Raw genomic sequence first — 15,566 nt, 5'->3', positions numbered from 1 at the left:
GAATACTTGACAAGAGTGTCTGCTTTCAAATAGGCCTGCCTGTACATTAAGATTGATGTGGAATGCTGCCTTGACTGTGCCACATCTGCCTGGAATTCAATATGTGCTGACATGGAAAAAAGGATTCTTGTTACAGGTGCCTTGAATTCACTTGCTTCTCAAATACAAGTGGCACCAACTCTTGGTACCAGTTGAAGAGTAGTTCACCCAGGTGTTTGGGTAAATCTGCTGCCTATGATGATTTTATTGGTTTTTGCATATTTTATTCTGCTGTTCTATTATGTATTTTTAATTTAACCTGCTTTTGAATTTTAGTAATAGTAAAAAAATACATTAAATAAAAAAACCTAGAACTTAGGAGCAAACACATATCTGTGGGTGCTCTTATTGTACACTTTTCTCATTTAACAACCTTTTTGAATGCTGCCAATAGAGTTGTGAGGAATAGAAATCAAGGTGCATGAAGGTTACGGTACTTTCAAGTGTGTGTTAGCATTGGAAGTAGTAGATATGGAAGCCAACTTCCAGTGCACATTGCTTTTCATTAAGGTTAATCTCTGCTATTTCATACCGCTGTTCTTTGACAGCTGAAGGCGTGGTTTGAAAAAGACACCTATCTAAACTCTAGTGCAAGTTAAGAAGTAGAGGGGTAGATATTGATAAATTAAACCTAGAACAACAGACACTGCTCTTTGGACATTTGTTAAGTGATTGCTGCTGGGAAATGGTTCCTATCATTTGGAGTCTCCAAAGAAGAAAAAGCAAGTAAAGGTACAACTTTAAGAAAAGAGAAAGAGAACTACATTGACACACTCGCATCTCTATTTGGATTTAGAGTCAAAATAAAATGACAAAATGTTGATGTATAGTCTTATTTCTATATTACTCTTCAGGGCTCTTAATGTGAACTTAGTCACACGTGATCTTTGGATGAAGGGTGGCATATAAATTTAATAAAGAAATAATAAAGAAATAAGAACCACCCTACTGCCTTGGCATAAAAGGCTCATCTAGTAGGCAATAGCCACCGGGAATCCTAAGTAGTCCCATGGGCGTAGCCAGGATTTATGTTGGGGTGACAGGCTTTAAGTTAGTGGGGCAGAACCTCCGTTACTTAGTATTTTTTACTGATTTACTTGATTTGGGGGTGGCACCAAACCCCCTTGGCTACACTTATGAGTAATTGCTTTCCAAAACCCCATAGCTGCCACACAAAGCAAATAGCCTTTGTGTGCTTTTGCTCTCCAGGAACTAGCATTCAGAGACTTAAGCGTCCCCTGAACCTGGAAAGTCACCATCAGGAGGAGAGAGAAGGGTGAGGGTGGAGGAATAAAACAAAAAGACACCTGTTCATGTGTTTTTTCTAGCTAACCCTGCAGCATTTGGGGGCTGACAGTGCACTATGACGTATAGTGCTTGCCAAATTTCTGTCATACACAGACTCTTAGCTCATCTGACGACGTCGGCTCTACCAAAGCTGACGGGTTTTGCCATCACTTAGCGCCGCGCTACCGTGCTGCCTGCGGTCTTAACCCGCCGCCGCTTCCTCGTAGGAGAAGAAACCCCCACCGAATTCAACAGCCCCCGTTGCTGAGCAGACCTGGGCAGGAGGACGGCGCTGCCGCACGTCGTCTCCTCTGGAAAGTCACGCCAGAAGAGCGAGGAAACAGCGCTTCGAATCCTCGCCGCGGCTCCTCAACGGCCGCTCCCAACGGCTCTGCGCGCGCCGAAGCGGTTTGTTGTTTTTCGTTTCCACCAACTGCCAGCGGGCTGCTGACGTCTTAGGAAAGAGCCGCTCGGAGAGGGCTCGCGCTCGCCCAGCAAGGCTGCTGCCGACGCCCGCGCGTCATCAACACGAGCCCTGAAAGCAGAGCCTACAGTCGTGCGTAAGGCAGCAGCGGCGGCGGCGGTGGTTCTTCATATTCTTGCTTTCGAGGAGTTGCTTTCGGGAGCTGCCGCCGGGGAAGCTCCGCCATGGCGCGCAATTCCGGCCAGGTCTGCCACTACTTCTTGCAGGGCCACTGCCGCTTCGGCGACAACTGCTGGAACGAGCACCCGCGCCAACACGCCGGCAGAGCCAACGCGGGTAAGAACGGGAGGCTGTCCCGCTCCGCCTCTCCGCCGCCGGCGGCTTTTCTCCGTCCCCTCCCGCCGGCCGACCTGCTGCCCTCCAGATGGACGCCGGCTAGGGCTGCCCCCTTCTATACTGGCAACATGCCGGGTGGGGCGGTTGGAGGGGGGCCGAATTCCACGCTGAAGTGACTTCAGAGTAATCCGTTTCACTCTATGGTATCTAAGGCCGGATTTAGTTTTGATGAGGCCCTAAGGTCCTGAAGGTAATGGGGCCCCTTATATGCCCAGCTGTCCTTTGTCAACAACAAACTGTCGCTGTTCTTTGTGTTGAATATATGCTGTATGATAATTTATGGGCCTAATAGGTATCTAAAGCCATTTGCACATAACAAAATATGTATTTTATCAAAGTAATTGTTGAATTGAAATACAATTAAGTATATTAATAGTGAAATAATTATTAAGCTTTAACTTAAAATGCTTTTTTATTCATAACAAACCTAATAATGCAAACACATTGGCATTTGGCAATAACAAAAGTTCCTTTAGAAACACAATTTATGAAGACTCATAATCTAGTCATTAGAAACTTGCTATAACATGAAATAATAACAGCAAACCAGTGATATTTTAGGAAGCAGGTGGGGCACATTACTTATGTCATAGGAGCCTACACAACATGCAATACTGCTGCTGTATGTAGGTTTTATTTTGTTTGTTTTTTATTTTTTATTTTGGAAATGTACATCCAGGTTTTTTCCCCTTCAAATTTTTTGGGGGCCCCAAGAGAATGGGGCTGTAAGTTGTACAGTGGTGCCTCGCAAGACGAAATTAATCCGTTCCGCGTGTCTCTTCATCTTGCGTTTTTTTCGTCTTGCGAAGCATGGCTATTAGCGGCTTAGCGGCTATTAACGGCTTAGCGGCTTTAAGAGAAAGGAAACAAACTCGCAAGAACTCGCAAGATGTTTCGTCTTGTGAAGCAAGCCCATAGGGAAATTCGTCTTGCGGAACGACTCAAAAAACAGAAAACTCTTTCGTCTTGCGCGTTTTTCGTCTTGCGAGGCATTCGTCTTGCGAGGTACCACTGTAGCTTGTTTAGCTTACACGTAAATCTGGCACTGATGGTATCCTAACAGGATGGGCCCTCTGGAATTTGCCATGCGTGCGCACACACAAATTTGTAAATGTGCATGGCTACCCAGAGCTTAGCTATAGGACCTTTCCAACACATGCATGTGGAGAAGATCCCTAACTTGGCAGAGGGGTTGAGAGAAAGAAAGGAGACCTAAAATACAGGACAAAACTGTATCAATATAATATGTAGTATTTTACATTGAAATATGGGACAATCCTGGACAGGTGGCAACCCTAGCGTTGGCTAGGGCTGATGGGAGCTGTAGTCCAGAACATCAGGAGGGCACTGGGTTGGCGAAGGCTGGCTTGGAAGCGAGGGAAGGGAAGCAGCCAATGCCGCTCTCTCTCCCTGGTGTGGCTGACCCAGTGGGCTGAGCTGAGAGTGGTGTTGCCGTGATCATATTGTTTGCGGCTCTCTTGCATTCCCCGGCCACTGCCACCATCCTCCGATAAAAATAACAGGGCACGTCTAGACCAGCCTTTTCACAACCTTGGGTCCCTGGATGTTCTTGGACTACAACTCCCATCATTCCTAGCCAGCATGGCTAGTGATCAGGGATGATGGGAGTCGTAGTTCAAAAACATATGGGGGGGGCAGAAGTTGAGAAAGGCTGGTCTAGACTAACAAGACAATCCTAACCTTAGCTAGGTAGCAGTTGGCATAATGTAGCCTTGCTCTGTGCCAGGTCACCCTGGAGCAGGTGTAGTGATTGGTCCAATGCCTTGCCTCCCCACCCCCCAGGATATGTCGAGTTGCAGCTCGGCATCCAGGGAAAAATCAGTCTCACACCAAGATAGGTTCCGAAATATGGCTGCTCCTAGGGCTATGGCAGCTCCTCGGGCTAATGCAGCACAGCTTTTATTGTGTGAAAATCAGAAAGATACAAGCCAAGTAAGGATACAAAAAATACAAGTCAAGCAATTTGTTCTAGCCAGCAGATAAAGACCTTGGTACTAGACCATGCGAGCGATCAGGCCATGCTACGTTAGCCAATCATATGGGACAGCACGAGCTGTTCACGCGCTATTCATGCTCCAAGGATGCTTCTAGCTATGAGATCACCCTGTAACAATAAGAACTTTGCTCATGCTCTCATGTACAAGCAATCATTTTCCCACATGTCCCCTTTTCTTATTTATATTATTAGAGGAAAAGAGGGACCATTAGTCCAAATCGTACACTTCATTGCCTAAGCGTCTACACTTTGCAACATAAATTCCTCTTGTAACCCCTGTGGTGGGCCGTGGTCGGTACCACCATGCAGTGCATTGGGAAATCAAAGAGGGTATGCATTGAATGCAACAACACACCACGACGAATCCAGCAACACATGCAATTACAATCAATAATACTTTTCTTAACCATACTCCATTGGGTAACCAAGAAGACAACCACTCCCATGGATCAAAACCTTCAGGTGGATTCAAAGGATTATGGGCTATCATTTGTTCCATATGATCAATAGTAGCAGAGATATTGGTTGATTGATCAGTTATATACATGCAGCAATGAGAATAAATTAAGGCACAAATTCCACCTTTAGAAGCAAGGATCACATCTAAAGCATAATGATGTTGAAGAACTACATTTCTTATTTCTGATATTTCTTTGTTAATCATTTTTAAAGCCAAAATGGTGGAATTGAACAAATTTTCTGTCCAGTTTGCCAATTTATGCAAATCACGGTAATTCATGGCTGCACCTAAAGAAGGCAGAAGAGACCTAAAAATAGTTGTCCCTGTATATTGAGAAATAGGTGATTGTACTTCCCTTCTGTTGCGCAAACGGACCGCTGGGAGCTTATCTATTTTATACACCAAGGGTACTACTATTCCTAACGTGCAGGTACCAGAAAAGGCAGAGGGGATTTCTTTGTAGGCCCTTGTGCCACATAATAACCATAAATCAGATTGAAGCAAACATGTAGTTCTGCTGCTCTTTCTCATCCAGTCGAACCAAACATAAAAATCTCTATACGCAGCTTGTTGTTCATAAGTCATGTAGGTTGTGACATTATTAATTAAGACCTTTGGCCTACCAGTCATGGTTGTAACATTAAGAAAACAAGAAGATCCATTAATGTACTCATATGTCCAATTACAATATGGATAGTGACCTAAAAATTTTTTGCTATTATGATTAAAACGAAAACAATAAGACACTATTTCTGCAAGCAACAAAACACAGGTGATAAACTTATACGATTGTCCTTCATATTATTGCTAATCTTAAATGAAGTATTTACTGGAATGCTAGAATAGCATTACCAAAAAAAAAAAGGTTCAAAGCTTTGAGAAGCTTTTTAAAATCATTTTTCTCAGCAGCAAAAAGGCACTAGCTAAGCATATTCCACTTGCTGTAACTAAAAAGATTGCAACAAGGTCGAGAACAGAGCCCATTGTCTTCTCAGGCCCTGTTAAAGAACCACATTGCAACCCGCTCTCTGTCCGGGAACCATGCCAAAGCACAAAAATGAAACAACTGGAACACACTGAAATCCCCTCACCCCTCCCTTGCCAAGAGTCCACAATAGTTCCAAGACAGCCCTCTGTACATGCTCAGGGGAACACATCATAGGGCAGGACTCCTGAGGGAGGAGAAAAAAAGGAAGAGATCTGGGGGGTAAAATCCAAGTGATGCCAGTCCAGCGAGGACATCCTTCAAAGCCAGGTTCATTTCCCAAACAAGAGGCAGCAAAACTGTAATGATGTTTGGTGGTTGAAGTGGCTTCCCAAGAAAAAGGGGGGCCAATGCAGTAGGGGTGAAGATGGCCTTTCAGCGTGCCAGGAAACACTGGAACAGCTGTGGAAGGTCCTCTTCCATTGCAGAGGTGATTGTGATCTTGTCTGCTGGATCCTTATGTCCTTTAAGGGCAGAAAATAGTGGAGACAAAGTAGAGGTGGGCAGGTCCAAATAACTCTTTATCCGATTCAGCTGTCCAAGAATTCGTTGTAAATCCACCAGTTTAACATGATCAGGGAACTGTAGTTGAGGCGTGACTGGAATGGCTGCAGATGCTGGCAGCTTGTGTCCCAGGTACGTAATAGATAAGGTCCGCTGGATTTTTTCTTTAGCCACTGTCAATCCAACAGGTTGTAGCCTTTGCAGGATTTTGGGACACGGCGGAGGACCAGGCCGTGGCTAGCAGGCCGTGGTTGGCAGTGCCCACTGACTGGCAGGCTTTAAGCATATCAGCAATGGCTATATTTGATGTTGCCATTAGAGAGCGCAGTGCTTGCTTACTAGCAAACGCAAGCTGGCGAACAATCAGTTCTTGTGCTGCCAGGTCCTGAACTTGCCGCTTGAAGGTATTGTACAAGCGATCAACAAATTGTCCATAGGGCTTTGCAGGGCCCTGTCTGATGCTTCCCAATAGGCCACTTCGCTCATTCTTGTCATCAGGGACAGAGGCCAAAGTCTCTTGGGCAGCAGATGTAGTGGCCTCCCAATACTGAGGTTGGAGAGTTAGCTGTTGGGCAGCAGTAAGAAAATTGCCTCCTCCCGTTAACCCATCGAGGACATCAGCTTGGGTTAACATGACGGGGGCTGGGGGTGCAGGAGCAATCACAGGAAAGAGATTTGGAGTATCAGCATCAAAAGGCAGCAACGGAGCGGTGGCACAAAGAGTCTCTTCTTGGAGAGGAATGGTAACAGCGGTGCCAGAGGCCTTGGGCGCAGGAGTTGGAAGAGTGGGGGGTGCTGAATGCGAAGATTCTTGGAGAGGAGTAGTAACGGGAGGTGCAGGAAGTGAAGAATGCGGAGAATGCAGGGAAGGGAGGACAGGAGGAGCCGAAGGGAAAATGTCCGGCGGTTTAGGAGGTAGGTTTGAGGCAGGCAAAACAGGTACCTGGAGGGCGGGCGAAGAAGCTGTCGCAGCAGCCAGAAGAATGTTTGAAGGAGTTAAACACGACATAGCTTTGTAGACGTTACTCCAGGCATGCAAAACCTTGACATCAATTTGTGGATGATTTTGAAAGAAGTGTCCAATTTTTTTCCAATCATCTAACCGCCAATTTCCGTCCTGGGGGATCCACGGGCAGTGAGTGTCCAGGGCTATTATAAGGGACTTAAGGTCAGCTTTCCGAACAGCAAGGTTGTTACTGGCCAAAAGGAATTTAAGGTCTTTATATTTCCCACAAGGATACTAGATTTTGAGACTTTCTGCAGGCTGCCACAGGTGAAAATTCAACAGGCAGCAGGAGTAGTGAAACTGGTGTCTCTCATAACTCTTACTTAACACATCTCTTTCTTTCCCAACTGAAGGCTCCGGTCGAAGAGTAGCATGGAGTGGACATAATCAGAGATACAGTAACCCTGTACAGACATCCAGTTTTTCCAAGTCAACCAGCTGGCACAACAGAGATTCTGGCATTTCACAGAATAGATATGCTGCATTAAACGCCACTGAAAATGTTGGTAATAGTGGCATTGTAGATGAGGAAGATAAACTTCTGTAAGTAGCAATTTCCTATCTCTCAAGTTTTAATAGACTTTAAATAAATTTTATTGAATGGCTAATTAAAAAACAAACCTGAACCCCATGGCTGCAGTCATGTACACAATTGTTAATATCCCAGTGAGGTAAATAGGAGTTAAGAAGAATTAACTGTGTGCAGAATGCCTGCCTGTGACATTTTCTTCATAGTGGCCTTTGCTCATAAAAGTTCTGGCTAATTATGCCAGTTTGGGGATAATTAGCCTGAATAAGTGTTGGTCATGCTTATTTCTTATGCTATTGGCTCCGGCACTTTGATCCTTTTTAAAGCAAATCCTGCTGTGTCTGAAGTGGTAGACCGTGGCTTAATGATGCTTTAGTTAACACTCATCCAGAGTTTCCTGTTTCAGATGTAATGGGAACTGGTTTCCTTTAAACAAGATCAAACTGCCAAAGCTGGCACTCAAGGAGAGGGAGGAGGGAGGAGCATGCGAGTCTGACACTTGGTCCTGTCTTCATAAACTGCATTTGGAAAGGAGAAAGGGGAAAGACTAGCCTAAGATTCCTATCCTATTAACAGAGAAGAATTGTTTCTTTTCAGATAATTTCAATCATGTTAATATTTCATTGGTGTAGCTAATTTTTGTCCTGACAGCTATTAAAAAAATGTGACTTGGTACAAATATGTTTCAGATTGGTTTAATATTGGCTCTGATGCAGCTCTTGCTTCTTAGTTGTGCAAAACTAGAGGCTCTAGATGGGGATATGCATTGCCATCTGCATCAGACTGGATTGGCATCTGTGCCCCCAAATGATGCAGGTGTGGATTTCTCACACTGAATCACTTAACAATTTTTTTTCATTCACTTGTGATTTTCCCTGCTTATTCAAGTACTTCCTGTTTATATTTGATCTTGCACCCACTCTTTCCACTTGTTTTCTTTGAATTTTAGAAACTGAAAAAGAGTATTGTAGCAAGCCACTTATAAAACATACTGTTTCGTCTTATCACAGTAAACCTTTGACTTGGCTCTGTATTTTTTAAAAACACATTGAATCTAGCTTTAAGTAGGTCTTCACTGCCTATCTTCGGTTTCATTTGGCTTATGACTTTTGAATGTCATTTATTCAGTGAAATTATAATGAAAGACATGGAGAGTTGGGAATCTTCAGGACAATGGATGTTTTCCACCTATTCACCTATGAAAGAAAAGCCAAATATATCAGGTAGAATCTTTCCTAATCCTCTTAATTACCCACACATGCTTAGGTTTATTTCTCACTTGAATACTGTTATTGGATCCCAAAGAATGCGAAGTGTGCTTATATAAGTGAACAAAAGGTGTCTGTCTTTTATCTTTCTTTCTTTTTTAATGAGGCTTTGGTATGGACAATGCTTCTAAAATTTCTATTCATTCTAGTATTTATTTAACTAACCCAAAGTGGGAGTTTTTGCAAGACCAGAATCTAACTACTTTACCAGGTGGGCAATTTATAATAATGTGATTTGCTAACTTGGCCTCCTTGTATTATTTAACCCAGCTCTATGTGTTGCTGACTGTTATGGTAGCTATAGGCTCCATGAGAGAAAGAAGAGTTCTGAAACCATTTTTTCCTTTATGATTTTAGTAGTGTGTAGTTGGGGAATGTACAGTATATGTGTCATTGGCAATAGAGAAGGATTAAAAATCTACCAGTGGGCTGTTTGGTCTTTTGCTGTCTCTGATTCTTCATTGCTAATATTACTGCTCCTGGACAGTGTTTCCTTTCCCCCTTTCCCAGCACTCAGCCAGGCTCGAAAAGTGAGCCCAGTTTTGGGAAGGACGGACGTAGAAGGCACCTGAAAAGGAGAATTGAGAGGCTCAGAAGGGGCTAAACCAGGCAACGGGCAAAGTCGGCTCTCCAGATGTTTTGGGACTACAGTGGTACCTCGGGTTAAGTACTTAATTCGTTCCGGAGGTCCGTACTTAACCTGAAACTGTTCTTAACCTGAAGCAACACTTTCACTAATGGGGCCTCCCGCTGCCGCCGCGCCGCCGGAGCACAATTTCTGTTCTCATCCTGAAGCAAAGTTCTTAACCTGAAGCACTATTTCTGGGTTAGCAGAGTCTGTAACCTGAAGCGTATGTAACCTGAAGCTTATGTAACCCGAGGTACCATTGTACAACTCCCATCATCCCTAGCTAACAGGACCAGTGGCCAGGGATGATGGCAATTGTAGTCCCAAAATATCTGGAGGGCCAAGTTTGCCTATGCCTGGACTAAACAAGTTCTCCCTACCACGCATTGCTTGTATCCTGAATAAATGTAGAGTTGAAACTGCATTTCTTCACACGATGTCTTGAATGGATAAATGATTAATTTGCAAGCTGGCATAAGCTCTAAATTAAGAAAGTACAAGGTAGCACAGATCACAGAATATGTTACTTACCATGTATTGAAGTAACTTCTGGAGTTTTTGAAGTATCATGCTTTTGAAATAAGATCCCAATGCATGGTGGAAGCTATTAATCGATTCTCTGGTGCCATTGTCATTTGCTTTTATACTTGGCCAGTGTCTCTTGTCAACAAACATGAGTATTGTTGGGGGGGGTGCATTTACTATGATTTCATAGCTGGGGATAAGAGCAGTATTATCTGTCTTTCCAGGTTTTGACTGTTCCTCTTCCTGCAGGGTTTCCAGACTTCTTGCCAGAAGAGTTGCGTCTTGAATATTATAATAGCAGAGCAAACAACAATGTACAAAATTATGTGAGTCTCTACATAGTAATAATAAATAACAAGATGAAAGATACAAATTATTATTAAAAGATTATCCAAAAAGAACTCCCTTAACGAGAATCAAGTATTTTTGTCTTAAGACAGTCTTTAAAAGAATCTCCCCCCCCCATTTTTTTTTTCATAATTCCAGTAGCATTTTAAAGACCAACTAAATATAAGCTTTCTAGGTATGAGCTTCCGTGTGTATACACACTTCTTCAGATACTCTGAAGCATAGGTTGCTCCAACCTTATAACTCTTGATGACTGTTAATGATGGCAGTTGGTTCCACAGGGAAAGGCAAGGGATTTTTAAAGGGATAGATGACGAAAATTAGCTTTACCATGTATAATGGGACATGAATCCAATATCTCTATTCAGACCAGGTCTCTCCATAGTTTTTAGTTTGGTAATGAGTTGTAACTTCTTTTTCAAGTGTATTTCTAAAATTCTTTTGCAATAAGACAGCTACTTTAAGATCTTGCATAGAATGTCCTGTGAGATTGAAGTGTTCTCCTATTGGTTTCTCTGTTTTATGATTCCTGATGTCAAATTTATGTCCATTTATCCTTTGGCGTAAGGTTTGTCCTGTTTGTCCAATATAGAGAGCTGAAGGGCACTGTTGGCATTTGATAGCATATATAATGTTGGAAGACGAACAATTAAATAGGCCTGGGATGGTATGTTTGATATTATTGGGGCCACTAATGATGTTGTCCGGGTGTATGTGGCTGCAAAGTTGGCATCTAAATTTATTGCAGGCTCTTGTGCCAGTGTCCATGTTAAGTCTGGTTGTTGTATTATCGTGTGTGAGGACTTGTTTAAGATTGGGTGGCTTTCTGTAGGCGATGAAAGATTTTCCTGTCGGGGCTTGGGAAAGAAAACTGTCATTATCTAAGAAAGGTTGTAAATCTCTGATGATGCGTTGAACTGTTGAGAGCTGAATGTGATTACTAGTGGTGTAATATTGTTTAGTGTAAATGGCTGTGATTTGGAATCAAGTCCACCGCCCCCAAAATATATACATTTGAATTGTGGGGTAGTAATGACATCCTTCTGGTTCTGAATGTGCCAACACATTTTAATCGCAGCTGCTCAGAAATTCTATTCCTTCTTGGTTTGATTGGCAGGGTCCTAACACAGTCTAATCTCACTTTTTCTCCAGATCAATTCAGTCCAGCAATTAGCAAGCCAGTGGAGAAGTCGGTTGCTTGAGCTGAAGAATATAAATGCATCTACTAAAGCAGCATTGGTGAGTGTAATAGAGAAAATGAAAAGGTCTTCATTTAAAGTTTTAGATTTATTTTGCAACGTTTGTAAATCTTTCAGTCATGTTTCGCGAAGCAGTTCACAATAATAAAATCAGATTTGTTGATAGAAGATACTGTCTCTACAATAAACATCCAGAGTAAGGGGTATTATTCATTGGCATTGTTCAGCTTCTGGCTCTGCTTCCTTGAAAGATGGTGGTGGCCAAGGGGGTTCAAGAAGGAAGAAAAAGAGGTTACTAAGAGGGCAGGTGTTCTTTAGAGAGAGAGTGGGAGAGAGAGAGAGAGAGAGAGAGAGAGAGAGAGTGTTTTGGAGAACTGATACTTTGCTCTCAGAAGTAGCAGCAGCCGGAGACCATCCATGGAGGAGGTAACTCTTATACAGCAGCTGGAATTCCTCCTCCTCTTGAGGACGCCGGCCTTTTTGCACATTGGACTGGCAGAGGGAAGCCTGTTCCACCCTGACCCCTGCTGGCTGACCAACTGAGAAATCTGGGCTCAATTTATCACAGGACTGGGGGATATATCAAGACCTGGGCTGACCAGGGTGGGGGTACCCCTTTGTGGGAATCAAGGGAAGGAGCAGGCTTGTAGTTTGTGGGAACCTCTGAATCCTCTGCTGTTGCTTGAGGCTCAGGTGGCCTCAGCAGCACAGAGTGCCTTCCATCAGGTTCGGCTGACAGCCCAGCTGCGCTCCTATCTGGACACGAGTAGGCTAACCTCTGTTGTCTATGCTTTGGTCACCTCCAGATTAGATTACTGCAGTGTGTTATATGTAAATAGGGCTGCCTCTGATGACAGTACAGAAACAGTACAGAGATCTGTTCATTTACCTGTGGCCTTCCAGGTGTTGCTGGACTTCAGCTCCTCTCAGCATCAGCTGGTATGGCCAGGAGTTGGGGATGGTGGGAGGAGTTGTCCAACAACATCTGGAGGACCTTAGATTCCCCATCCCTGCTGTAGATCCGCACCACAAATAAAGTGAAATCATAGTGATGGTACTGTAAGTTGGCTTATTCTATATCAAATATTTGTTCACTTCTAACTATGCATTTTATATTGAATTGGAAGCAATAGTACCTTTTTTCTTCTGTAACATGTAGAACTACTTCTCATTGTTTTAAGATATCTGAATTTAAGAACACGGCTAGTCAGCCACCACCTGCATTTGGGTTTGGAGGACAGCAGGCATCGGCTTTTGGATCATCAGGTAGGGATTTGTTTTGGCTGGTGGTGGGTGGAGGTTTGCATATTCTTAGTTCCGATAGTCCTGGGTTTACTATCGTTTCTTTGACCTTACTATTGCAAACTATTGCTTTTCTTTGTGTGACAATTGCAGCCTTTCCTGTGGATAATAAATCTCCTCAAGCCTTCTCCTTCAAACCAGCTTCTGAACTTGGCAGCATCTCCTCTGGAACCACACCTGCGTTTGGGAGCCTTACAAGCAACCAGGGCACCGCATCTTCCACCACTGCGCCCCATGCCGTCAGCTTTGGAGATCAACCCGCTTCATCAGCATCTTCCTTTTCATTTAAAATGGCTACAACCACTCCAGGTGGCTTTGGAGCTTCTGGTTTTTCAGGGTTTGGCAAACCTTTTCCAGCAAGTTCCCCGGAGACTGCGCCTGCATCGGTGTTTGGGACAGCGGCCATTACCCCTGCTTTGAATCCCGGATTTGGCAAATCTTTTCCTGCCAGCTCCTCAGACTCCACATCTGCTTCGGTGTTTGGAACAGCTGCTGCTTCTGCTTCTTTGAATTCGGGGAACACACTGTTTGGGCAGCCGGCAAGTCTCTTTGGGGGTAATGCAACATTGCCCCCTTCCACAACCCCTCCCAGCACCACCTCTGCAAAGTTATTTACCCCAGAGTCGGAACTGTCTGCTGAAGAACTGGAGCAATTTAAGGCGAAGAAATTCACACTCGGAAAAATCCCTTCCAAGCCACCACCAGCAGCACTTCTAAATCTGTAACGTGGCCTGAGGTTGTTCTTACTATCTTTTTCGGTGTGTGTGAATATCAGAGACACTTTGATTTAATCCTTCGGAAGTTAAATTCATCTATGGCTCACCGTATTGTTTCAGAGAAGTTACATTTGTTTCTAGAAATGTGTGATCTATTTGACTTGTTGGCTCCAGAATGAATATTTAACTTGACAGTATTGCATAGCAAAGTGTAGCTTTGCAATGAACTTGAAAATGTAGGAAACCCAAGCTGCTCTTTTCTTTGGTGGAGTTGGCTTCCATACTTTATGGCAATGAAATGTTGTGCTAATGATCTAAAAGGTACCATATTTTTCGCTCTATAGGACGCACCCAACCACAGGACGCACCTTGTTTTAGAGGGGGAGAACAAGGGGAAAAAAATATCCCCCTCTCTGCGCAGCGCCCCTTCAGTGAAGCGGCAGGAGAAACAGAGCCCCTTCCATTTCTCCTCTTGCTTCGCTGAAGGGGCGCTGCATAGCTCTCCCTCTCCCACATTGCCTTCACCTTCAGTGAAGGCAACCCGAAGCCTCTGGAGCGCAGCGGGAGTTCCCGCTGTGCTCCAGAGGCTTCGGGTTCCTTCCGCTGAAGCCAGGAGAGCTTCAGTGAAAGCAACCCAAAGCCTCCGGAGTGTGGCGGGAGCGCTCCCACTGCACTTCTGAGGCTTCGCATTGCTATCGCTGAAGCCAAGGAGCCTGCATTCACTCCATAAGATGCACACACATTTCCCCTTCATTTTTGGAGGGGAAAATGTGCGTCTTATAGAGCGAAAAATACGGTACCTTAAAGTCCCCAAATCATACCTTTTGGACACACCAGCTATTCCCCAGCTATACCAAAGTTATAGAACCCACAACTCCTCCTTGCTCTTCTGTTGCTATAATCTGGCCTCAGCAGCTTCAGTACCGCAGTAGTCCTCAGCCTTAGCTTTTCTAGCTGTAATTGGTTGATTTAAATGAGCACATCTATCTGCTGTGATTTGGCGCTGGGACCAGTTATTACCACAGTGCTCTGCCTTACTGTAATTCTGAGTATATCCTCTTATCACCTAGTCTACTAAAGCCTTCCTCTGTGTGTGACTGTTTTAGCACAACACAGGAAGCAAACAATAGCATAAACTAGCTTTCCTCCCGGATAGCAGTTGGGCTTACCCTCATTTTCTGTGAGGTATAAGGACTCCAGATTCATGCAAATACTTTAGTTTTATTTTATTTTATGCGTACTGCAATGTGTGCCTTTGTTTGATCATTCTGATGCCCCAGACAACAAAAACCACTTTCTCATCAGGTAAATTTTGGTACGGAAACCAGTACTGAATTTGATTATGACACTGAATTATTTTTGTTTCAATTTTACTCGTGGTTATTGATGGTTTTAATTTTAATGCCTGCCACCTTGGGACCTTTTTGGTGAAGGGTGGATTACAAATATCTAAAACAACTAAATGAATTGCTAGTCATTGACAATAGTAAAGATTAAGCCCCTCACCATCTCCTGTCTGTGCCCACAATCGCTTTTGCACTCAGAACTTCATGCGAGAGGCTAGTCGTCAAGCAGATCAATTTGAACTTCGGATCCCTTCTTCGCTTCGCACATGGTGCCCCACCTCTTACCTTCTCATCCAGTGTCAAAAGCTGAGCAGTGCAAAAGCTGCCAAAATCGTGGACATAATTAGCCACCCTGCTTTGCCTGCCCATGTGAATGTGAATAATGCAAAGGGTCAGTAACTTTCGCATGAAGGGAAAACATTATGTAAACCAATGATTTTTTAAAAAGAGAGTGAGAGCAGGTCTTTTGTTTCTGTGCATTAATTTTGTACTGAAAATGAAAATTTAATAGAAAGCTATCCAGCTAGTTTAGAGACCCTTTAATATAAATGCATGACCCCATAGTAAAGGTAAATAGGTAAAGGACC

At 43.7% G+C, this 15,566-nt stretch overlaps 1 protein-coding gene across 1 annotated transcript; it reads left to right on the top strand.

Moving 5' to 3' along the window:
- The first annotated feature begins 1,866 nt into the window (after positions 1 to 1,866).
- NUP42 (nucleoporin 42) lies at positions 1,867 to 13,741 on the top strand. The gene is made up of 7 exons (XM_081164780.1): positions 1,867 to 2,086; positions 7,472 to 7,661; positions 8,776 to 8,870; positions 10,318 to 10,394; positions 11,569 to 11,655; positions 12,797 to 12,881; positions 13,011 to 13,741. Exons 1-7 carry the CDS (start codon positions 1,975 to 1,977, stop codon positions 13,640 to 13,642), a joined length of 1,278 nt encoding a protein of 425 aa, XP_081020906.1. The 5' UTR covers positions 1,867 to 1,974; the 3' UTR covers positions 13,643 to 13,741.
- Positions 13,742 to 15,566: the final 1,825 nt, after the last annotated feature.

This window comes from Podarcis bocagei (genome assembly GCF_964188305.1).
Source record: "Podarcis bocagei genome assembly, chromosome: 12".
Lineage (NCBI taxonomy): Eukaryota > Metazoa > Chordata > Lepidosauria > Squamata > Lacertidae > Podarcis > Podarcis bocagei.
This window is presented reverse-complemented; position numbering and strand designations above follow the sequence as displayed.

What these genes read in the sequence shown, in the direction of transcription:
- NUP42 (XM_081164780.1), top strand. Translation starts at nt 1,975, where the DNA reads ATGGCGCGCAATTCCGGCCAGGTCTGCCACTACTTCTTGCAGGGCCAC. An exon ending in GATGAGGAAGATAAACTTCT is followed by an intron (nt 7,662 to 8,775) that starts GTAAGTAGCAAT and finishes TCATTTATTCAG; the next exon opens with TGAAATTATAATGAAAGACA. An exon ending in ACAACAATGTACAAAATTAT is followed by an intron (nt 10,395 to 11,568) that starts GTGAGTCTCTAC and finishes CTTTTTCTCCAG; the next exon opens with ATCAATTCAGTCCAGCAATT.